Source organism: Narcine bancroftii, chromosome 2 (genome assembly GCF_036971445.1).
Source record: "Narcine bancroftii isolate sNarBan1 chromosome 2, sNarBan1.hap1, whole genome shotgun sequence".
NCBI classification, from domain to species: domain Eukaryota; kingdom Metazoa; phylum Chordata; class Chondrichthyes; order Torpediniformes; family Narcinidae; genus Narcine; species Narcine bancroftii.
Window position 1 is genome coordinate 111,742,391 of NC_091470.1, and position 25,240 is coordinate 111,767,630.

The 25,240-nt window shown below is 44.9% G+C and overlaps 1 protein-coding gene across 1 annotated transcript in view; it reads right to left on the minus strand.

Moving 5' to 3' along the window:
• Positions 1–25,240, minus strand: part of LOC138754152 (probable JmjC domain-containing histone demethylation protein 2C) — a 107,362-nt gene that overhangs the window by 42,317 nt on the left and 39,805 nt on the right. Inside the window, exons 2-7 of the mRNA XM_069918016.1 lie at positions 17,097–17,228; positions 14,245–14,374; positions 9,662–10,938; positions 7,099–7,238; positions 5,013–6,793; positions 2,298–2,499 (exon numbers count right to left, since the gene is read on the minus strand). Coding sequence (XP_069774117.1) covers positions 2,298–2,499; positions 5,013–6,793; positions 7,099–7,238; positions 9,662–10,938; positions 14,245–14,374; positions 17,097–17,228 — 3,662 coding nt within the window. The remainder of the gene's footprint in view (positions 1–2,297; positions 2,500–5,012; positions 6,794–7,098; positions 7,239–9,661; positions 10,939–14,244; positions 14,375–17,096; positions 17,229–25,240) is intronic.

Here is a 25,240-nt window from a genome sequence, read left to right on the forward strand (position 1 = left end):
GTAGTTCTGGACATCCTAGGGTCTTAGGGATCCACTCTTTTATAAACTCCCTCATATTCTTGCCTTCTTCATCTTCCTTAAGGCCCACTATCTTTATGTTATTTCTTCTGTTATGGTTTTCCATTGTATCTATTTTTTGAGCTAGTAGTTCTTGTGTCTCTTTAGTTTTTTTATTAGATTTCTCCAATTTCTTTTTTAAGTCTTCTACCTCCATTTCTGCTGCTACTGCCCGCTCTTCCATCTTGTCCATTTTCTTTCCCATTTCTGTTAAGGTCATCTCCATTTTATTTATTTTCTCTTCTGTGTTGTTTATTCTTTTTCTTAAATCCTTAAATTCCTGTGTTTGCCATTCTTTAAATGACTCCATGTATCCTTTAATAAGAGCAAGTATATCCTTTATCTTGCCTTTCTTTTCTTCTTCTATTTCCCTGTACTCTTCCTCTTCCTCTGGGTTGACCATCTGTTGTTTCTTTGTTGCCCTTTCCTCTTCTTTCTTGTTTCTATTGTCTTCTGTGGTCTCTTCTTGCTGCAGGTGTTCTGCAGCTGTCGTTGCCGGCTGTGGAGATCGACTCCCCAGCTGGTCCCCCCTCCCGTCGGTGTGTTTTTTTTCATTCGCATCGCGCATGCGCGGTTGCGCACTTTTACTCGGCTCTGCGAGCCATTTTTGTAGTCCATTATTTACCAACCTGAGGGAGCGGGTTTCTCTCTCCGCAGCGGGCCTCTTCGGACAGGTAAAGCCTTCACCTTTTTCCTCCTTTGTCTTCTCTTCCTCTCTTCTTACCGTTGCTTTCGATTTTTCTTTTTTTGTCGCCATCTTCTTTCCACCTTTATACTCACTTTTCTGTAACTTTTATTTCTGTGCCTTTGTGTTTTCCTTTGTTTTTCCCGACTTTTCTGGAGAGGGCTGGAGTTCACCGTCCGGCCACTACTCCATCACGTGACTCCCCCCCCTTAAATGAGTTTGTTGTTGAGGAGTCTGATGGTGGAGGGGGAGCAGCTGTTCCTGAACCTGGAGGTGCGAGTCTTGTGGCACCTACACCTCTACCTATCAGAAGGCCTGAAGTCTAGATTTCTTGGTTGAAGAATAATTTTCTTCCCCAACATCTGCGTATTACCCTAACTACAACACCACTCTAGAACCACCAAAGATGCCGACACAGCACACTCTTTACACCACTGCCACTATGAATTTTTCACTAACCATCCTTTCACATTTGTTTTCTTGAGGCACATGGTTGATTTATTGCTAGTGTATTTTACAAACCCGTGTCGCTGCAGCGAGCAAAATTTCCATTGTATTTGTGTTTATGACAAATTTTTCTGATCCCCATAACCCTCGATTCCCAATAGTCCAGAAGCCTCTCCACCTCAGCCTGGGATGGTTCACATCCAGAGCCCATTAACTCCATGCCTGCTGAACTTTCCTGGTGGCACCACAAATGAAAAGCCCTTACCACTGTAAATCTGAACTGACCCCTTCTGATAATGGGTCATCACCCTGAACCGTCAAGCCCTCCACAGATGCTGCCCGACCTACAGTGCATTCTCGGCATGACAGGTCAGGCTTGCAATGTTTTATGTCTCAGTTCCAGCACTGTTCCTTTTCTCACCCCTATTCGCGTCCTTCCATTTACGCCTCTTCCAGACAAGAGCTACGAATAACAAGATTCCATTGCCCTCTCAGCCGACGCTTGCGTTTCAGTATCACCTGATGATAATTCTATTTAAAACACATTGTTTTCTAACTTCTCCTGGTTCCAATGGAAGCTCACCAACCTAAAACATTATTTCTCCATCTACAGATACTGCCTGATGGGCTGGGAATTTCCTATTTTTATTTCAAATTCTCACCTTTGCATTTGAATACCTCCAATGCTTTCCTCTCCCATCTTCTATAATCTTTTATATCCCCAGAGACCACTGTGCTTCTCCAATTACGATATCGGAGACAATTCGCTTTCCAGTTGGTAGCTGAACGTTCAGCTGCCAAGACCCTACACTTCGAAATTTCCTGCAACTCATCTTCTTTTTGTTCCTCAAAAGATGTTCATTGCAACCCACTTCTTTGGTCAGCACATGCTTTAATATCGCCGAGAGAGACTTGGGAATGATAGAAGTACGACATGCTATTCTTACAGTGCAAATAAATTTGGTGATGAAAGCACAGACATGATTGGGTGTGGTCTGGTGGAAAGAGGTCATGAGTGAGCATATCATATTGAATAAAACTACTGGTTTCCCAGTGTCCCATCCCCATCACCTCCTGCACTCCCATGCCGCTCCTGGATGTGAGATACCTGCGGAGATTCATGAACCTGCAAGAGCAGGACAATGGAGGCGATTCTTGCCCCTTCCTGCTCCGACTTGGCCAGCAATCGCGGCAGCGAGGGATGTTCGTAAACAGCTCCGTGCATGGGACGTCCTGGAGAAAAGATTCCCCAGAACTCTTGAGGGTTGTTGGCTTCAAGGCCTCTTTGGAGCTGGGTGCTTCCAACTGATCTGCACCAAATCCAAGACAGACAATATGGAAACATCAGCAAGAGCAACAATTCCACATTTTTGAAATGATTAAAAATAAAAATAAGTTTAATTTCCACACTCAATGTCAGTAGGAATGCCACCATTTCTATTAAATTAATAGTTTGGGATCAAGATTATGTTGTTTAAATGGGACAAACTCATCTCTGTACACTCCCCACTTTAGTTGTGACAAGGAGATCGGATTATGAAATAGATCAGTGAAGTGATCCACTTCACGATGAAATGCTGAAGGAAGTGAATTCATCCTGTCACGATGAAAGGCAGAGAAGAATCTTTCGGTGAGGCTAATTCATCATCTGAGAGTACAAACAAAATAGCTTTTGGCAATGTCAGACCAACCCTACAGAATTAACCTGTGTTCTCCTCAATGCAATAATTCAAGGCCCTCAAGCAAGACAAGCCTATTGGAGAAAAGTCAGTTAAACACATAGATATATTACTGTTTGTTCACCGAGTTCTGCTTCTGAAATTCTGTGCCACCGAGTTCAATAAAAGCAACTTCCAAAGCAGTACTCAGTGTCCAAACAATATTTTGCATTTAGTGCACATGACAGGATGAATTAACTTCCTTCACCATTTCATCGTGACAGGATGAATTCACTTCCTTCAAAATTTCATCGTGACAGGATGAATTCACTTCCTTCACCATTTCATCGTGACAGGATGATTTCCTTCAGCATTTCATCATGACAGGATGAATTCACTTCCTTCACCATTTCATCGTGACAGGATGAATTCACTTCCTTCAGCGTTTCATCGTGACAGGATGAATTCACTTCCTTCAGCATTTCATCGTGACAGGATGAATTCACTTCCTTCAGCATTTCATCGTGACAGGATGAATTCACTTCCTTCACCATTTCATCGTGACAGGATGAATTCACTTCCTTCAGCATTTCATCGTGACAGGATGAATTCACTTCCTTCAGCGTTTCATCATGACAGGATGAATTCACTTCCTTCAGCATTTCATCGTGACAGGATGAATTCACTTCCTTCAGCATTTCATCGTGACAGGATGAATTCACTTCCTTCACCATTTCATCGTGACAGGATGATTTCCTTCAGCATTTCATCATGACAGGATGAATTCACTTCCTTCAGCGTTTCATCGTGACAGGATGAATTCACTTCCTTCAGCGTTTCATCGTGACAGGATGAATTCACTTCCATCAGCGTTTCATCGTGACAGGATGAATTCACTTCCTTCAGCGTTTCATCGTGACAGGATGAATTCACTTCCTTCAGCATTTCATCGTGACAGGATGAATTCACTTCCTTCACCATTTCATCGTGACAGGATGAATTCACTTCCTTCACCGTTTCATCATGACAGGATGAATTCACTTCCTTCACCATTTCTTCACTTGCTTATTAGTTCACTGGACAATAAAGATTTTGCTTCCTGAACACTTAAGGGTTTATTTTATGGGCTTTGGGCCACTGATCATAAGTCACCTTAAATTTTTCCTATCCTGTACCATATTTTAGATAGGACCTCTTTTTTGTGATTTCCAGTCATATTTTATGTCCACTTCAACCATACAAAACCATGAAGTGCAACATGAGATTGAAAATTCATTTTCCCCATTTGCACTTGGAATTCTTCCCGGCTGTTTTTGGTGTGGCCAGTAACGAACATGGTGAAAGGTTTCACCAGGACACTGCCACCATGGAAAAGTGGCATCAAGGCAACTGCTGGCCGACTATTGTTGGACACTGACCTGAGAGGCATCAGATGCTGAGTACAAAGTGAAAATCAGCAGCAAAACATGTTTAGGTCAGTTTTCAAACTGCCCACCTAAACTCACATCCCACCTTAAGTAATCCCCATGCCATAAGTGCTCTGTGATTAGTAAGGGATTACTTAAGGTGGGTTGTGAGTGGGAAGGTTGAGAACCACTGTTTTAATCGTACCTCATTGACTCGTTATGTGCATGGTTTCATAACTCCAAAGGAAATGGGCCAGTGACAGTTTTTCTCAAGCAAAATATTTCAGTAACAATGGGGACTAGAGCAGTGGTTCTCAACCTTCCCTTCCCACTCACATCCCACCTTAAGCAATCCCTTACTCATCGCAGAGCGCCGATGACATTGGGATTACTTAAAGTGGAAAGTGAGTTTAGGGGGCAGTTTGAAAACCACTGAACTAATGCAACGTGTTAGCATCATTATGCGATTAAACATGCTAAATTCAATCAGAATTCATGTAATGTTCCTCCAACTTCCTATGTGATACAGCAAATGTGAAATTATCTTTATGTTCAGCTTGAAGTTATCCATCATAATCCCCAATTTGTTTTCAGGAAGCAAACCTTTTAAAGAATTTTGTTGTCCTGTGTTATCGGAGAGTGGGATAAAAGGCGTGATTGCATTTGTTGGACGAAGTTCCTGTGTGTGGAGCAAAGGGAGAGGAATTGACCAGTCGCGCTGAGTGGAATCTTTCTCTGTATTAAGGGAAGCCATCTTACCATTCTGCCTGTTGATGCTTTCATTCTCCACTTCTCTGGTTTCAATTGGGTTGTCTTCTTCCTTTACCTTGTTTTGCATGGCATTCTCCTCCATGTCTTGGCCTGACACTCCTTTGCTGAGCTTGGCTTCTCGCCTTGCCCTGTGCCGGTGTCTGGTCTCCAGCAAGTTGCTCCGTTCGCTGTCATAGTTTCTCTTGGTTGCCAGGGCCCTCTCATTCTCCTCTGGCTGCTTTAGATTGCTAACCAGGGCTGTAAGCTCCGGCCCTTGACCATTGGGAACAGTCTGCCCCGCAGTGGTCCCATTCACTCCACTTCCTTGCTGGTCCCTCATGGTGTCTTGCTCGGAATGCCTCGTGAGCCAAGCCTTCTTCAGCTTTGTGTGGTAATTGTGTGGGTTAGACTGCAAAGATGGACTTGAACTGAAAGGGTCTTGAACAGATGCGGGCTTGGCAGGGGAAGCATTGGCCAAGGGAACTTTTGGTGAACTTGTGTCCCTGTTCACATTGACAGCTTGCATTTCCCCAGCAGAAGTCAGGCCCTCATTGGCGACTTTGATGGGACAAGGGGTGGCTGTCCTTGCTGCCTTGTACTTTTTGGGTGTGTAGTAATCAGGAGCAGTGTTGACCTGCAAAATTATTTTGGGATTTACTCCTCCTTTTGAGGGAGATGAATTATAACTATATTCAGCTAAACTCCGACTCCTTGCCATGGGGGTCGGTGAGCTGGGGCAACACTCTTCATTGGAAGGACTACAGTTAGTGTTAGTCTCTTGATGTCTGTGGTCACTTCGAGCAATTGTTGAGCCTGTGCCGTGCTTTATTGTCCCACCCAATTCCATCTGTGGTACAAGTGCAATTTGCGTCTCAATAGCTGGAAGGCAGGGTGTCGAAGCTACTGGATTATGAACAAAAACATTGTGATGCATGCCAAAGAGATGCTTGGCCTTCTCAGATTCCAGTCTTCCATGTTTGGAACTCGCGTTGGGATCTTTGTCTGAAATATCCAGTGTCAAAGTTTTCAATGCATCAGGAGACTTAGACAATGGCATCATCAAGGGGAGTTGATTGGGATGGTGGGTCTCCATAGATGTAGCAATTGAGGGAGGCGAGGCCAAGACCTTAGGGACATCATTTTTCTGTTCCAAGTGTCCATGACTCACATCTCCAAAGTTATTTTTGTTATCAGATGAATTAACTGGAAGCAATGTGGGTGGGACTTGGTACTGAATGGACTGATCTTTCACCTTCGGCCCAGTCTCTCTTGTTCTATGAAAGGGAGGATATTGTAGATGGGTACCATTAACAGCAGAGTACAAGGATGTTTCTTCCAATTTTAGACCCCTTTGGTTCTCATCCACGATGAGATGCTGGTGTTGGAAGGTAGGGCCCAGCTGCCTGGAAAGTTCAGGAGAACAACTTGACAAGGTGAAACCTGAGGAAGGTGTGGATAATTCTTTACTCCTTGCAGCTGGCCTAACACTTGGAGATACCAGAGTAGGGTCTCCAGATTGGTTCTTCTGCTCACTCCTCAAGACCAGGGAGAGGGGCTTCTCATTTCGCACCTCTGCTGTCATCCTTGGGTTGCCTCTTTTACCACTGTGTGCCTCAGCGGGGCCGTCGTTATCCAGATCCTGTTTGAAGGAAACCTCCTTGTACAGATGCTCCGCTGGAATTGGCTGGATGCCAACTTTGCAACACGAAACATTTTGGACTTCAACTTTCTCGAAACCATGTGGAAAGGGATGTAAAAAATCCCCGTACATTCTTGTTCCATTGACATCTCTATAAGTTAAAAAAGGTTGATGGTTAATTCACTTGGTGACATTTTTGCAGTGCTCTAGTGCATGGTACTACGATAATGCTTGTGTGAAGTCAGTTCACTCTCCTATGGAACAGCTGGCCAATAGTGAGGAGCATTAATTGGAGTGCTTAATTGGCTTTCCAGTTGACTAGGCACACATCAATTACAGAAGTCCTCAAAAATTGGCTATTATCCAAATAATTACATTGACTCCATACCCTAAAAAGGGACGTGCGTGCACAGTATTTAAGTGGGACTGAGTTAATGGAACAAAAATTATACATACCCTTTGTAAACATAAGTGGAATTTCCTTTCGGTCCTGAAGATGCTGCAAGCTCCTTGGCGCTGGAATACTGGCCCACCTCTGGTTGGTGATCGGCAATATTTTTCTGAGATTGATGGTAAGACCATGGGTTGGGAAAGCCCTGTTCAATACAGAAAATGTACATTATGGTTCCAATAAATTTTGCTTTGTTCAAAAAGGGCAACATTGATAACACTGGACAATGAAGATTTTTCTTCCTGAACACTTTTGGGTGTATTTTATGGACTTTTAGCTACTGATTGTGAAAATAACCGTAACATTTAAAAAAAAAAACATATAACCTATTATTGTGATTTCCTGTCATTTTTTAAGTCTACTTCCAGCATACAAAATCATAAAAGTGCAGATGTCATTGAAAATTCATTTATTTGGGCTTCTTCCCTGCTGATCCTGGTGCCGTCAATGGCGAACACAGTGAAAGGTTTCCACCGGGACATTGCGACCGTGGAAAAGTGGTATCAGGGCAACCGGAATCCATCAATGCTGGCTGACTATTGTTGGACATTGACACGAGAGGCATCAGATGCTGAGTGCAAATGAAAATCAGCGGCAAAACATTTTTAGGTCAGTTGAACTAACTCAATGTGTCAGCATCATTATGCGATTAAACATCCCAAGTTCAATAAAAGTTAATCTAATGTTTCTCCAACTTTCTACATGATACAGCTAATTTAAATTTTAATACAGCATGATAACAGGCCATTTTGGCCCATGAGTGTGTGCCACCCAATTTACACCTAATTAACCTACACCCCCAGTACATTTCCAATTGTGGGAGGAAAGAAACCAGAGCCCCTGGGGAAAACCCACGCAGACACACAGAGAGAATGTACAAACTTCTTATAGACAGTGCAGGTTTTGAACTCCTGTCCTGATTGCTGCCGCCGTAAAGGCGTTGTACTAATCCCTTTGCCAGCCACACCACCCATTTTTATGTTCGGCTTGAAGTTGCCTATCATAATCCCCAATTTATTTTCAGGAAGCAACCCTTTTGAAAAAAAATTGTTTCCTAGTGCAAGCGAGTTAGAAAAGTACACCCACCTCTCTCCTCCCCACCCCTGCAAAGTCTCTTTCAAAGCAATGGCTCCTCTGCTGCCTTGTGCTCAATAAGGGTGCACGGAATATACAGGCCATTCATTCCAAGTTGTCTTTGATGATGTTTTATCCTCTCCATCTTTACTGTAACCACATCAATATTTTTCTAATCCATTCTGGCTCCTGCGGTTCACCAGCTTTCCAGTAAATGCATTTATATTATTCTCAGCACCACTTACAATTCACCTTGCCCGTGTCCTGCCATGACCTGCCTTTTAACTGTGGGAGGGAAGGAATTCCACATTCTCACCACTCTGGGCCAAAACACTGCTCCTGAATTCCCAATGGGCTGCCTGGAGATGATCCCAGATAGCTGGCTTTTGGAGTTGCACTTCCCTACAAGTAGGAGCACCATCCCTCTCCAACTATCCTCCTAAAATTGTTCACATTTAACACCACCAAATGGATCATCTCTCTCTGTGCAAAAGAAGAGACCCAGGGGCCATTCAGCCTTTGGTAATGGCCATCACCTCACAGGCCTGGTGTGTGGCATGGCCACTCTACCCTGGAGAACGACTTTTTTTTTTGAGAACTCGACTTTTCAATGATGGTGTGGCAGAACCGAGCCCAATCACAACCTTACTCGATGTCCACGTGTGGAGCAAAATCTGCAGATATTTATCAGGAAGTATACCTTTAAATTTAATTTGCACCTTGTTAATCACAGAGTCTAGGTGTTATAGTACTACATTTTGATAATTGGGTGTAGACAACATCTAGGCACCAGGGTAATCTAACCTCCATCTGACTGGAAGCAAGAGATCTCACTGCCTAATTTGAAGACCAGACATGGTACCCGGTCCAACAGATGATCAACAACACAGTCAATGGATTTAGTTGTTTATCTTCCCACTTTGTGGGAACTACCATATTGGCCACCACAATTAAATTTAGGCGTACAGCACTGTAACAGGCCCTTTCAGCCCGTGCCACCCAATTACCCTACAACCCCGTAAGTTTTGAAGGGTGGGAGGAAACTGGAGCACCTGGAAGGAACCCTCCCAGACACGGGAAGAATATACAAACTCCTTGCAGACAGCGCCAGGTTTGAACCCAGGTCGCTGGCGCTGTAACAGCGTTGCACTAACCGTGTTGTCCCAACAGTAAGCAACTGCCACTTTGTGACGTCCTGAAGTTATGATGGATGCAACGAAGACAAGAAATGGGAACAATATTAGACTGTTTGGCGAGAAAGTGCACTGACATTTCACTTTGGAATTCTAGCACCAAAAACAACCCCATGAAATCCCTTAATGGCCTCTGTACAGCAGTTCTATATTTTTACTCATGAAAGTCACCTTCTTCCTTACTTTTGGTTATAAATTTAGCTCAAACTGTAACCATGATTTACTATACTCAAACAGTTTCTGTTAATTATGGTTACTAAAGCTTGCTTAATCGTCATAGTGTACAAGTAACAGTACCAACCAAATTGAAAGTGGGTTCTCCGTTCAAATAGCCCTGATGAGCAGCCGGTAACCTTGACCCTGAGTGCACATCAACGTTCACATTTTGCCACATTGTGGGATAGAGGCTGAGGGGCCCATAGGCTGCAGTTAATTGGGCCCGGCTGGAAGCTTGGAGATGCTTTGGGTGGTAGCAACTGTAAGTGGAGGCCACCGGCCCAAGACCGCCGCCATACGTCGAGTCGAGCTGAGGATGGAGGGACAGCAGGGATGAGAGAGGTGACTGATGTGCAATGGGCAGGCTACCACTGAGGAAATGTGGGAAATGAGCGTGTAAATGTGAATAAGTGCTTGACCCTGCTCCTGCAGTCACATAAGAAACAAGTTGAGGTCCTGAAATTTCACCAGACACAGGTGCAGAGTAGAATGGGTGCCATGTGGACTCCAGAACCCCAGACCCATTGTACAGAGGGGAAGGGTCCCTCCTGTTCGACCCCAAGGTCTTCTTTGATGCATCAGCATTATTGGCTTTGGGTGAAGGATGCTGAAAGCTGAATTTCTGACCGTTGTCAGAAGTTGAAATTTTACAAAGTGCATCTGCAGTGATCCCATCCTTGTGCGCGGGTGGTTCATTGCAATCCGATCGATTGACCAGGCCCACCAATTCCTTTGATTTGAACTTTGAACCTTGGGATCCTTGAAATTCAAATGAAGATTGCAGTGGGTCATTGAGAATGTCCATTTTTTGACCTTCTTTCCCAATAAATAGTCTGTTAGTGTCTCTCCAGTTTCCAGCTCTTGGCTTATTGATTGACTGAATCGGAAAGAGCAGTGTTGACCTCCCCAGATCCTCCAGATGATCCCGAAACATTGTTTTGTTTCTATGGGGGGATGCTTTGTCATCACCTGGCAGAGAAGTCGGAACCAATCTCTTTTCGTAACCGGAGCAACTCAACTTTGATTCTCCTTTGCCGTTACGATAGTGCTTGGTCAGATTCTCCTGGGCAGCCAGATTTCCTCCAGCTTCTTCCTCCCGTTGACAAGTTTTAGATTGGCTACTCCCATCACGTGCTACCCTTCTTGTCTCCTCTGCTCCTTTGGGGTCTTTATGTCCAGGCAATGGAGATTCTGTTCTAGCTTGTTCTGTTCCTTGTAGAAACCTTATGTGACCATTTTCCAGTCTGGTGCTGGAGTGATGGGCAATCCTTGGAAACTTTGGTAGGTTGATGTCATTTTCCTCCCCCTGAATTAGCTTCCTTTTGTGATTTTTCATCTCTGCTCCTTCAGAATACTGGTTGCCTGGTAGCAAGAAGGAAGAACATTAATTCAAATTTTAAATTTAAAAAAATTTAAACATAGAGCAAGGCAACAGGCCCTTCCGGCCCACGAGCCTGTGCCACACAATTACACTCAATTAACCTACAACCCCCATTACATTACAAATGGTGGGAGGAAGCCGGAGCCCCCCCTGAGGAAACACGGGGAGAATGTACAAACTCCTTACAGACAGCACCAGATTAGAAGCCAGGTCCAGCCTCGATCTCTGGCCCTGTAACAGTGTTGCTACACGAACCCTGCTGCCCACATACAATATTTTTGGTGGAACAAATTTATATTCGATACTCGATGTCAACAAGCAAATAAACTGGGATACGCAGACACACAAGCCAGGATCCTGGGTTTCGGAGCTGAACCCAACCCATCTGCTGTACTATGCTCTCTTCACCCAGTCAAATAGCAGTTATGCCTTCAGCTGACTGTAACTTCTCAATTATGAACCGTTCTTTCATGTGATTGTGGAAAGGTCAGAGTGTCACCTCCACTTGGTTCATCTCAGTCAAACCTCACACTGACATCGCTCTTCAAATAAATCTGGCCCTGAGCTTGGGTATTGGGTCCACAATATCTAATTATTCCTGCGTGACACAAGGTCACATCATGGATCGAATGCGCTGAGAGCTGGCCAAATGCATGCTCATCTTTTATCCAGGCTGATCTGAACTTGAATTTGGCAGGCTGGGATTCTTTGAGATCAGCCTAAACCCTGGGGTCCTTTCTCTGACTCACACCAAATCCTGTTCACTGACTCACACCAAGTCCCTGAACTTGGCAGTCCCTTCTTTGGTTTCAAATCCTTCCACAGCCACGCACAATCTCAACACCTTCAACTCCCACTGACAACTGTTTCATCACTGCCTGACATCCTATGTTCTGGAATCCTCTCAGAAATCACCCAGTCTTTATAACTCTTAAGATACCCCTTCACTTACCCTGCCAGTCCCCAACTCTGCTTTGCTCACTTTTTGTCAATGTGCTTATAAATCAATTTAGGGTATTGAACTGGACTAGAAACATTACATTTAAAAAAAAGCCAGAGAAGAGACTACACAAAACCACAAGGTTCTCCAGTGGCTTTGGTAAGAGGGAGATCAGCATTTTCTGGCAAAGGAGAAGATAGAACATAGAACAATGCAGCACAGTACAGGCCCTTTGGCCCATGATATTGTGCCGACCTAAATATTCCTACCAAAAAAAAACACTTCCTAACTCTCTATTTTTCTAACATCCATGCACCTGTCTCAGAGTCTCTTAAATGTCCCTATTGTTTCAGCCTCCACCACCTCTCCTGGCAATGGATTCCACACCCCCGCAACTCTGTGTGTAAAAAAAAACGTACTCCTGCCATCTCCCCTAAACTTTCCTCCAATCACTTTCTACAGATGTTTCCTCTGGTGTTTGCTACTCCCATCCTGGGGGAAAAGGTGCCGACTGTCTAGTTTATCTGTGCCTCTCAAAATGTTGATTATGTCACCTCTCATCCTTCTTTGTTCCAAAGAGAAAAATCCAAGCTCTTTCAACCTTGCCTCATATGACTTATTTGCAGTTCAGGCAACATCCTGGTAAATCTCCTCTGCACCCTTTTCCATAGCTTCCGCACCCTTCCTAATAATGACATGACCAGAACTGAACACAATACTCTCCACATGGTCTCACCAGAGATTTGTAGAGTTGCAACATGACCTGGAATTTTAATCAATATAGGAACAAAGAATATCTTTGGCATACTTACAACCAGGAGATTAAATAACCCTTGATCTCTGCTATCAAGATTGCAGCAGTGCAGGAACACCGGCAGTTACCCTCAGAGACACACACCATCTCCACTTGAAAATATATTGCTGCCTCACTTTTCTCCATCTAATCCATGGACTCCCCTAGGTAACCGCACAATGGGCATATCTTCATTACAGTCGGCAACCTCACCACCACCTTCTCTCGGGCAATGAATGCCAATCTTGTTAGTGACATTCACAGATTAAAAAGGAAGAACAAAAAGATAGCTGAACCAGAGACCACGTGTGGGCAGAGCATGTTCCCTCTGGGGGAAATGTCCCACATTACAAGATTCTTTTCACATGTCCTAAAACTGTTCCAAAACAGATGCATCAGATTATTACGCAGTTCTGAGAGAAGGAAAATCCCTGACTGTCAAATCCAATAATCCTACATTCATGTAATGGAATAAATGTGTCCTGTACGTGGTCAGAAGTTGCATTGTATAATGGTGACAACACTGATTTAACACAATCCATTCATGACACTGGATTCATTGACACAGCCATTTGTTGAATCCAGTGCATTGATAACCCATTTCAGAAGGGTGTTAAGAATGGACCCCCTGACAACCCCCTCCCCCCCACCTAAGCCTTCTACAACCTCAACCTTGCACAACTCATCTTCCTTTTCCAGGCCCCGGTTTTTCCCTTGCCTCACTCTCTCTCTGCTTTAGTCTGGCACCTACCGCCTATCTGCCTCTGTTCTCCACACAAGTCTTAGCATTCTTTACCTCTCCCTGTCCACCAACCTCCACTTGGCCCTTGCCCAATCCTTCCCACCCCATGCTCATTCTGCTGCCCAACTCCCCCTCTGCACTCATTCTCAATGAAGGGTTCCAGCCCCAAATATTGACCATCCTTTCTTCTCCCAGCAATGCTGCTCAACCTGCTGAGTTCTCCCGGCAGATTGTTTTTTTATTTAACAATCCAACACTGACTTTGTCTAAAATCCAAATCTGACCAGATGAGATAAGGAATACTGATTTTATTTCCTCCCCCCCACCCCCCTCCCCCAGAAAGACACTGGTGAACAAAGTGGGACTTTAACCATTTGTCCTCCATTGTTTATATTCACTTTAAAAAAGAATTTCCATACAAATTAACCCAAATTAGTTAATCAACTAATTTTAATTTCCCTGGCTATCACAGTTAGATATGAGCCTCCTCATAATTGTGTATCACCACATCACAATCATATTGACTCTTGGTAACCACTGATATTATTGTTCAACTTTTAATCTAACACCTTGTATCAATCTACTCACCCCAGCCTTTGTCACGTACAGAGCAAAGTTCCATCAGCTTTGTCTCTGTCCTATACCCACGAGCACATCATTGGGGTTCCTTCCCTTCTCCCAAACCCTCCAAGTTATTTGGCTTGGCACTCCTGGCCCACTCATGGCTGGAGTCCCATCATCCCTCCCAAGATGGACGCCATCTTGCTTCAAAGCTTGAATTCGGCGTATATTAATCATCATCATGGTCATACCCTCTGTGCTGCGGTGTGCCGAGAATTCAGAGGGGCTGCCCCTCCCGTTGTTGGTGCTGCTGCTCCGCTCGCCTGGTGCTTGCCTGGGCAATGAGGAGTGACAGTCCATGGGCGAATTTGTGAACGGTCTCTGAAAGTACAGAACACAGAACATGGTGGACAATGTGCCTTTCAACTCCCCCCCCCCCCAAAAGCTCCTTCCAAATTTGTGGAGGAGCTGCCCAATTACCTTCAATAAATGATTTCTCATCTTAAATTGATGCAATTCCTTTTCTTTCCCCCCCCCCCCCCCCAATGCTCTCTTGTCAGCTTCCTCTTTTCATTTTGACAGCGACAACTTAAAAGGTGTCACCTGTCGATCTTTGGAGAAATGTTGGCCACTGACCCATCTGCCACAAAGATCAGTCCCACCTGATGATTTCTATTGATTCTGGGATAACAATAGGACTGATGGCACAGAATTTTAAAGAGTGCAGTTACTTAAAACAAATCCTCATTATGGCATTTTTGTCCGCTCATGGTTTGCCATGTTCCATGTGAACACACGAGGGTAAGATGACCCCAGGATTTGCAATGCTACCCAATTTTGAGTCGCTATGGAAACAGCTGACAAGGTGGTTGTTTACTCCAGGAAGGCAGCCCTCATGATCAAAGCTTGGTTTCTACAGCAACGAGAATTTTTAAAAAAAGATAGACCATAAAATGGGAAGAATTAGGGACTGGGTAAAACAGAACTGAGAGGGTAAAGGATTACAGGAAGGAAAGATAACTAAGCACGAACAAAATTGTATGGATAAGTGTGATCTTTAATTCTCCATATTACTGAACAAGCAACATTAACTTGCCTTTACTTTACCATAGAGGGAAGATTCAATGCTGATCCGTATTATGGCAAATGAGGGAGAGTTTCAGGATTGTAGAGGAAGAGAAGCAGTGAGGAATGGAGTTGGCGGAAAGGTCCTTCAGAGCTGTGGGTTGTGAAAGGAAAGCCAATGGGGAAAACCCAGGGATGACCTGCTCAGAAATGAAAGGAGCAGAGGTCTTGGAGAGGTGGATGGGCAGAGGAAAGAGCAGACAGGGAGATGATTGAAAACGTGATATGTGAGATGAGGAGATGCAGCATCCCCTCACTTGTCAGGGAGGCACAACACCGACTGAAATAGGAAATGCGACCAGCCACTGTCATGTCAACCTTCTACAAGAGATCTATCAAGTGCATCCTGGCCGGCTGCATCATAGTGTGGTACAATTGATGCAGAGAATACTGGGATCTATGTCTGAAAAGGGCATGCAAATTGGTTGAGGACCCCTTCCACCCTGCACACAGCATCTTTCAGCTGCTCCCATCAGGGAAGAGATATAGGAGTAACAGAGCCAGCACCACTAGGCTGAGGAACAGCTTCTTCTCACAGGCAGAGAGAATGCTGAACGACCAAAGGAACTGCTCACACTAACCATCCGAGACGCAACCATTTATTAAATAATATTTATTTTTATAATTTGTCCTGCGCATGTATTGTTTATCTGTATGTGTGCTATGTCTGGATGGGTGTCTGCATGTTTTTGCACTGGAAAATGCTGTTTCGTCAGGTTGTACTTGTACAATCAGATGACAAAAAAACCTGAACTTGAACAACACTGTCCCAGCACTCCAAGTGGTGTCACTCAGGTCTCTTATAGTTGCAATTAAATGTGACAAAAACAAGAGCAATTTCCATATCATTATCAGTTCAACCTTTATGACAAACTTTTCAAATAGATAAAAGTCCATAAAGCTTAATCGATTCCTTTTTACAGGGTCAAGATAACTTTTGAAGTACACACTACCCTCCATCTAACTAGTACAGGATAGTACTTCTTATTTGTCAGAGACTGAGTCACGAGCACTCTTTGATCCGAATGTAAGAGCTATTTCACATGAGCATTTTGGCCAAACATGGTTGAAGGGTGCACCAACAACAACCTTGTGCTGAATGTCACCAAAACCAAGGAGCTGATTGTTGACTTCAGGAAGGAAAAACCAGAGGTGTATGATCCAGTGATCATTGGGGGATCAGAGGTGGAGAGGGTGAGTAAATTTATGTTCTTGGGCGTTACCATTTCAGAGGATCTTTCCTGGACGCAACACCCAAACGGCACCATGAAGAAAGCACCACTTTCTACTTCCTTGGGAGTTTGCAGAGGTTTGGTATGACATCAGAAACCCTGGCAAATTTCTACAGATATGCAGTGGAAAGTGTACTGACCGGCTGAATCCTGGTCTGGTATGGCAACACCAATACTGCTGACTGTAAAGCCCTGCAAAGGTACTGGACACAGTCCAGGACATCGCAGGCAAAACCCACCCCACCATCGAGAACATCTACAGGGAACGCTGTTGTTGGAGAGCAGCAACAATCATCAAGGACCTACACCACCCAGCACACGCTCTGTTCTCGCTGCTGCCATCAGGAAAGAGGTGTAGGTGCCACAAGACTCGCCCCACCAGGTTCAGGAACAGCTGCTCCTCCTCCGCCATCAGACTCCTCCACAACAAACTCAATCAGGGACTCATTTAAGGGCACTTACTTTTGCATTTTGGTTTTTTTTCCTCTCTGTTTACATTTCTTAGTTTACATGTGTATGTTGAATACAATTTTTTTTGTACTACCAATTAATTCTGCCTGCGTCACAGGAAAAAGAGTCTCAGACTTGTATGCGATATCATGTATGTACTCTGACAATAAATTTGAATTCTGTATCTAGATATTTTCCTTTAGACACACGCATTTTTACATCCAACTGTGCCCTTGCTATTCTTGGAGACACAGGACCAAATTTTGGGAGAGGTGCAAGTGGTCAGAGACACTCACGTGGTTATCTCCTTGACTTCTTCGATGAGAAGTTGCTCTGCAGGTGCTGCATCCATCACACGGTGAGGAACTTTCATCTCCAAGGACAGTCCCCTGAATCAGCGTGGGCTCCACACTGCGAGCATCGGGTACCTAAACACAATGACAGCTGCTCCAGATTGTGTTTTAGAATATAGAAATCTACAGTACAGAACACAGGCTCTTTGGCCCATAGCTTTGTGCTGACATAATAACCTAATGTAACAACTGTCTAGAATTTCCTTAACTCTCCATTTCTCACAATTTCATGTGCCTATCTAATCTGTGTAATGCCGTAAGTTCTCTGTGGTTAGTAAGGGATTACTTAAGGTGGAACGTGACTGGAAAAAAAAGTTGAGAACTTCTGATCTATGGGAAGAGTGACCAAGGTTTCAGGCTTGAGCCCTTGGTCAAGGTATGAGCAAAAAAGCAGGCAGGCATCTGAACAGAAATGTTGGGTGGAAGTGATGGAGGAGGGGGGTTAGCTGGAGAGGGAAGGGGGTGGAGAGTTACAGGAAAGGAGAGAGAGCGAGAGAGACACCCAGAGGGGAGGGGCCTCAACAGAAACAGGAGAAGCCAATGTTAATGGCATCTGGTTGGAGAGTGCCCAGAGGGAATATTAGGTGTTGTTCCTCCAATTTGTGGGTGGCCTCAGTTTGGCAATGTACAAGGCCATGGACAGACATAATTGGTGTGGGAATTGGGTGTGGAATTGAAATTGTTGGCCACTGGGATGTTCCCATGTTACAGTGAACTGAGAAAAAAGAAACTTGGCTTCCTATCAACTCAGCCCTTACCAGCATCTCCTCCATTACCCACACATCTGTCCTGGCCCTCTCTACCCCTCGTCACAAGGACCAGATTCCCCTTGGCTTCACCTGCCACCCCACCAGTCTCCACATCCTATCATATAATCTACTACCCTCGGCAATTTCTGCTACCTGCCCCACTAGACATATCTTCATCTTTCCGCAGGGATCGCTCCCTCTGGGACTCCCCTTGCCTACTCCTCCCTTCCCACTCATCTCTCCCTTGACATCTACCCTTGTGCCCGCGGGAAGTGCTACACTTGCCCCAACAGCTGCACCGTTACCCCCAAAGTCCTTACAAGTGCATGTTAATTCAAGTGAAAGACAGAAAAACTATTATAAGATACAGGAGCATAAGAAGGCCATTTGGCCTGTCGTCTGCTCTGCAAATCCATCAAAAGCTGATCCATTCTCCCTCTCCCCTACCTTCTTCCTGACGCTGATAATTCAGATATCTATCAAGTCTTCCTGAAATACACCCAATATTTCACAGATGCCCATGGCAGCAAATTCCCGAGGTTCACCACGCTCTGGCTACACTTCTGTTTTAAATGGGCACCCTTTAACCCTGAAGTTGTGCCCTCTTGTCCTCGATTCCCCTACCATAGGAAACAACTTTGCCACATTTACTCCGTCCAGACCTTTCAACATTCGACCTTCCACAAGGTTTCGGCCTCATTCTTCTGAACTACAAGTTCCAGAATGTCCCTTGCCAGTCAAAAGAGGAACCATTTGCATTAATCCCACTAACCAGCACTTGGCCACAGCCTTGGAGCTAATGGCTCTTTGCCTGCTAATTCAAGGATGGTTTTAGAATCAACCAGGTTTTCTCCTGAACAAACACATCACAGGCTGCAATTTCAACCTTCCCCTCAACTCCTACAGGTTACACGGAACATAGAAATCTACACCACAGTACAGGCCCTTCAGCCCACAGTGTTGTGCCAACCTAATGACCTAGTCTAACAACTGCCTTGAATTTCCCCACTGCATAACCCTCCATTTTTCTCAGTTCCATGTACCCACCTAATATATGGGGAGCATCTCCAACCCGATGGCATTAACATTGACTTCTCCATTTTTTGCTAGTCTACTCTCCATTCTCCCTCTCTTCTCCATCCCGTCTTCTTTCCTCCAGCTCTCCACCCCCTTCCCTCTCCATTTACAGAGCCACCCCCTCTGACCCCTGTTTGCTGGTGTGCCCACCCTCCTTTATCCACCTATTACCTGTGCTCCTCCCTCTGCCTCTCCCTCCCACCATTTTGTTCTGGCGCCGGCCTACATTTTGCTTTGATGAAGGGCTCAAACTCAAAACGTGGGTTATATATCTTTATCTTTACTAACATAAAGTACACTGTTTAACCAGGTCAGTTTTTCCAAATGTTGTGTGTTTGCCTATCTAATAGTTTCTTTAAAAATCCTATTGTACCTGCCTTCATTACTATTGCCCACAGCACATTCCATGTGCCCATCATTTTCTGTGTGAAAAATGTACCTCTTACATCCCCCCCCCCCCCCCCCCTGTACTTACTCCCAAGCACCTTAAGCTATGCCCCTCATGTTTGACATTTCAGAAATGAGTTTTATCTGGGGGCTCTGGTTTCCTCCCACTGTTCGAACTGTAATGGGGGTTGTAGGTTAATTGGGTAACATGGGCTAGTGGGCCAAAATGGCCTCTTATCTTGTGGTATGTCTAAATTAAAAAAAAATTAATTCAACCCTAGGGAAAAAGCCTCTGGCCGACCATATGATCAATGCCTCTCATTACCTTGTACACCTCTATCAGGTCACCTCGCCTCTTCCCCAACCCCCAACCCTCCGTCACTCCAAGGAGAAAAGACCAAGTTCACTCAACCACATTGACCTTGAAACCACTAAGCAGACTCGGAGAGGAACTGGTGTTTCTCACATAGAGTCCTCACCTTATCGTTCACGACAATCATCGTACTGCAGAGACTTGGTGCGGGGTCTGTGCATTCAAAGTGAGCCCCGGGTAGCACCGCCTGCTCGCGAGGACCCTTCTCCAACTGCGGTGGCGTTGACCTGGGGAGAGACCAGGTCAAACGTTGAACCACAACCAAAAGCCCCTGGGCGTCCCGAATGGATTGAGCTGAGCTACACGACTGTTGCCTTCAGTGGGTCCAAAGTGTGCCCTCTCTGGAACCACGGTCAAAAGGCCATGAGAACATAAGAAATAGGAGCAGGAGTCAACCATATGGCCCGTCGAGCCTGCTCCACCATTCAATAAGATCATGGCTGATCAGATAATTGGCTCATCTCCACCTACCTGCCTTTTCCCCCCCATATCCCTTAGTTCCCCTACTTGGTAAAAATCTATCTAACCTTGTCTTAAATATATTCACTGAGGTCACTGCCACTGCTTCAATAGGCAGAGAATTCCATAAATTCCATCTTCTGGGTAAAGCAGTTCCTCATCTCCGCTCTAAATCTACTTGAGGCCATGTCCCTTAGTTCTGGTTTCCCTACCAATGGGAACAGCATACCTCTGTCTTATCTATGCCTTTCATAATTTTATATGATCCCCTCTCATTCTTCTAAATTCAAGCGAGTTCGGCCCCAGATGACATAGCTTAACCTTCTCATCAATGGAATCAATAGAAGTTATTGGTGGAGGTGTGAAGAAACCTTGCTGCCTCCAGTTAGTGTGGGGTATGGTGATTATATTACTGGACAAGCAAACGATGGACACAAATTTAGTTCCCACCAAGGCAAATGCAATTAATTAACAACAAAAAGGTAGTGTATGAGTGCTGCTAAAGCACTAAATGAGTCATTACATTTGTCTTCACAGGGTAAGAAGGTGCTTCCAAAGTGATTGTGGAGGGGAAAGGAGATGATAAACATTTAACAGCATGTAATATAAGAAAAGTTGTCTGACCTTAAGTTTTGGGAACCTGCTTAGGATGCATCCCAGATTTTGAGGGAAGTACTGGAGTAAATCGCGGGAATCTTCACAGTGATCTTCCAAAGCTCTTTGGATAGTGAGGGAGGTGAGAGAGAAGCAAAGTAGATGTTACTCCCTTGTTCAAATAAAAGGAGGATAAGACCAGCAACCACAGGTCAGTCAGTTTAACCTCAGTGTTGGGAAAGCGTTTAGATACCTAGATCAACACCGAGGTTAAACTGACTGACCTATGGTCCTCCAAATGATTATTAATCACTTGGAGGATAATGGATCAATTAAGGCAAGCTTGTGTGGATTTGTGAAGGGCAAATCAGGTGACAGTGTTGATGAGGGTAACTCTGTCCTTGTAGTGGACGTGCAATTCCAAAAGGCTTTGGATAAGGTGCCACATGATGAGGTGATCAGCAAAGTTGAAGCACATAGCAGAAAGGAGATAATGAGAGAACGGAAGATGAAAGACTGGATTGACAGTCATTCTGGGCTGTGACAATAGAGGCAGAGTGTATAAAAGCTAGGAAGTTATGCTGAATGTTTTTAAAATATTGGTCTGGCCTCAACTGGAATACTATGTTCAAATGTAAAACGCTGTAGTTGAAGTAAAAACACAATGCTGGAGAAATTCAGCAGGTCAGTGTCCTTTATATAGCAAAGATAACGAATCATAACCAACGTTTTGGGCTTGAGCCCTTCATCAAGTTATGAACAAAGTGTCGGCTTTGTTTAATTCTGGTCACCACATTAATGAAAGTAGAGAGGGTCCAGAAATGATTTTGACACTGGCTGCTGGAAGGAGGGGCTGCAGATACAAGGATAAATTTGAGGGCCTGGGAGCATTTTCTTTGGGGATGTGCTCCCTGCTGAAGTGGTGAAGTCAGGCTCCATTGTGGTCTTCAGGAGGGAACTGGATATGGGGAGGGGAAATTTGCAAGGCTCAGGAGGGAGGGCTGTGGGATAGAACTAGAAGGTCACTCTGGTCGAGAAGGCATGGGTGTGATCGGTCAAATGGCCACCTGTGCAGTTACAATTCCTTTCCTACCTTATCCTTTAGATATGAGCATTAATTAACTGTAAAATCTACAGCTATCTTGGGCCTCGAATTCCTCGCTGCTTGCCCCCGCCGCCATCTTGGATCTCAAATTCCTCTCTACTTGCCCCGGCTGCCATATTGCCCCTCGAATTCCTCGCTGCTTGCCCCCGCCGCCATCTTGGGTCTCAAATTCCTCTCTACTTGCCCCGGCTGCCATCTTGCCCCTCAAATTCCTCGCTACTTTCCCCCGCCCCCATCTTCGGCCTCAAATCCAGCATTAAGTTTTTACTTCAACCCCTGTGCCTGCACACTTTTGTGTTTAATTAACTGTTTCTCTCTTCATGGATGCTGCTCGACTTGCTGAATAATCCCAGCATTCTCTGCTTTTATTTGAAGGACAATCAGCAATGGACAACAACAATGGCACTGGCGGGAACAGCTATAAGCAGCCGTCACGTTATTCTGCATCTAATCTCTTTGCTGTCCTGTTTCTATCCCCAATCTTTCCTCGGTGTGTGTTGCTGAGGGAATTCTGCTCTGACACCAAGCTGCTTCTCCAGTCAGAAAATTCCTAGGAGGAAAACAAACATTTGGAGATGCTGGTGTGGCAAGGATATTTTTAGAATGGGCATTTTGTCTTAAGAGAGTTGTATTGAGAACTGCAGCACATTAAGGCTTTGCTAAAGTTAGGATCTTTAACGGTAGCATTCAGATCTTCAATCAAATTGGCCTTTATATCCTCAACTGTTTGTGTGACTTTCAATGTCACTCTCAGGATAGGACTCAAATGTCCTTGTGTCAGCAACTCCCCATATCGCTTTCGGCAGGAGGCGAAAAATGGAGGTGAAGGTATCCAGCAATTCTGATGGTTGTCAAAGACCTGGTTTAATCATTGCCAGGCACTACAATCAGGAGAGAAAGAAAAAGAGAGAGAGAGAGAGAGAGAGAGAGAGAAAGAGAGAAGGGGGGGGGAAGAGAGAAAAAATTCAGAGAGTAAGTGACAGAGAGGGAAAGAGAGTCATGTGTGAGAGAATTGGAGGACATGAGGCAGGGAAGGAACAGTACATGAGGGAGAAAGTGATGGGGTGAGAGGGAGTGTGTCGGAGAGGGGAACGTGCCTTGGAGGGTACATGTCTGAAGGGAAATATGCGTCAGAAAGAGAGTGAGAGATGGTAAAGGGAGAGAGAGGTGGGAAAGAGGATAAGAGAGGGAAGGGGGAAGTCTCTATATCAGGGATACATGTGAGAATATAGCAGCATATGATTTTTCGTCCTGAACCCCATGTGGAGAACTGTGTGGAGTGGCACCTCCGGTGGAAGGCTACGTCTCACACCTCGAGTGCCGAGTTTTAACGACTGCGCTCAGCTCTTTTGAACTCTGATAAAAAGAGTCCACAGGGGATGGTAAACATCCGTTCAAAGTGTGCTTTCACGGGAGCTTCTGGAAGTCCATGAAATGTGTTTCATCAACGGTGAAAGAAATAGGCCTCGACGCAAACACAAGGCCTAGGAAAGAAAGGGAGTCATGATTCTGAATCACAATCCCAGACAAACCCACAAATATACATCAAAAAGCAAAACAAAATTCTCTGGACATGCTCGTCTTTTTACATTCCTACCTCAATGTTATGCTGTTCTCAAATGAACAACGAGAAACCTTCTCAGGCATTCTCCACTCTCCCTGCAGCTTGCTGCGTTTGTCTAGAAAGAGTTTCATTCCAAGGGGCAAGAGAGGGCAGCCATCTGAGGCTGGAGCCAATGCTCTGGAAATTATAGGCCCACAGCCCAATTGCCTTGGCAACTTTTCAAATTCTGGTGCAAGCAACAGTCCGTCCCCCACAGCCCAATTGCCTTGGCAACTTTTCAAATTCTGGCGCAAGCAACAGTCCGTCCCATCTCTTTCAGAGGCAGAGCTTCAATGGACAGGAGGTTGTTGTTTCACCAGGCTCATGAGACTTTTAAGGTCACCTTGGACTTTCCCAAAGCACCCATCCACAACAACGCTGTTTGCCAGCTGAGTTAAGAAGGGGCAACGTAGGCACTAATTTCCCTACATTGGATTATTTTTGGCAGCAAGGAATGGGAAATTCCCCTTTACATTTCCATGGTTGTTCAGCTGGGAAGGGCCCTAACCAGCATCATGGACTCAGTCCCGGGCTGTGCTCCATTTGCTGCTCTCAGCAGCAGGGTAGTGGCATCCGAGGCTGGGGGAAGGAGGACAGCAAAGCAGTGCCAGTGATTAGCTGATGCCTGAAGAGGTATATGTCAGTGGGAACTAAACAAGAGGTAGGTTGGCTCCTGATTCCCCACCCCTCAGTCTCAATTCACCGAAGTGGGGTTTCCACATTGCCACGGTGACTGAACGCCACACTTCAAGGCTCTGAGATGCTCTTAGAGACACTATACGAGGGCAATGAGGGCAAAATTCTGCATATACACGTCATCAAACTTCTCATGGGAAATTCATCTCTCCTTGGGAAGGAGGTCTAAGGCAAGGAGGTGAGGGGGTAGGACGTTTAGAGAGGACCTGAAAGGGACCTTTTCTTCAAATGCTGGTTGGACTGAGGAACGCTTCGCCCGAAGAGGTGATTGAAAGTGATGCTCCCTTGACATTTTGAAGCATCTAGACAAATGAATTGCCAAGGCAGGAGACTACAGACCGAATGTGAGTAAATTTATTAGTGTAGATAAGTACAGTGAATAACATGCATTAGATGGGCAAAGGGCCTCGTTCTGAGCTGTGCATCATAATTGCGTGCTAAAAGAAATCAATAAACGTCTTCATCTTACTCCCCAGCAAATTGCAATTTCCATTAGAAGCATAGAACACTACAGCACAGAAAACAGGCCAATCGGCCCTTCTAGTCTGTGCTGAAACATCATTTATCTTGTCCCACTGACCTGCTCCCAGTCCATAACCCTCCAGATCTCTCCCATCCATGTATCTATCCAATCTATTCTTAAAACTTAAAGAATGAGCCTCCATTTACGTCAGATGGCAGCTCATTCCACACTCCCACCTCTCTCTGGGTGAGGAAGTTCCCCCTAAACCTTTCCCCAAAAAGCTATATCCTCTTGCATTTATCTCTCCTAATCTAAGTGGAAAGAGCCTACCAACATTTATTTATATCTCTCATAATTTCTATCATATCTCCCCTCATTCTTCTACACACCAAGGAATAAAGTCCTAACCTGTTTAATCTTTCCCTGCAACTCAACTCCTGAAGACCTAGTAAATCTTCTCTGCACTCCTTCAATCTTACTGATATCCTCCCTGAAGTTTGGTGACCAGAAATGCACACAATACTCCAAATTTGCCCTCACCGATGTCTTATACAACCTCACCATAACCTCCCAACTACTGT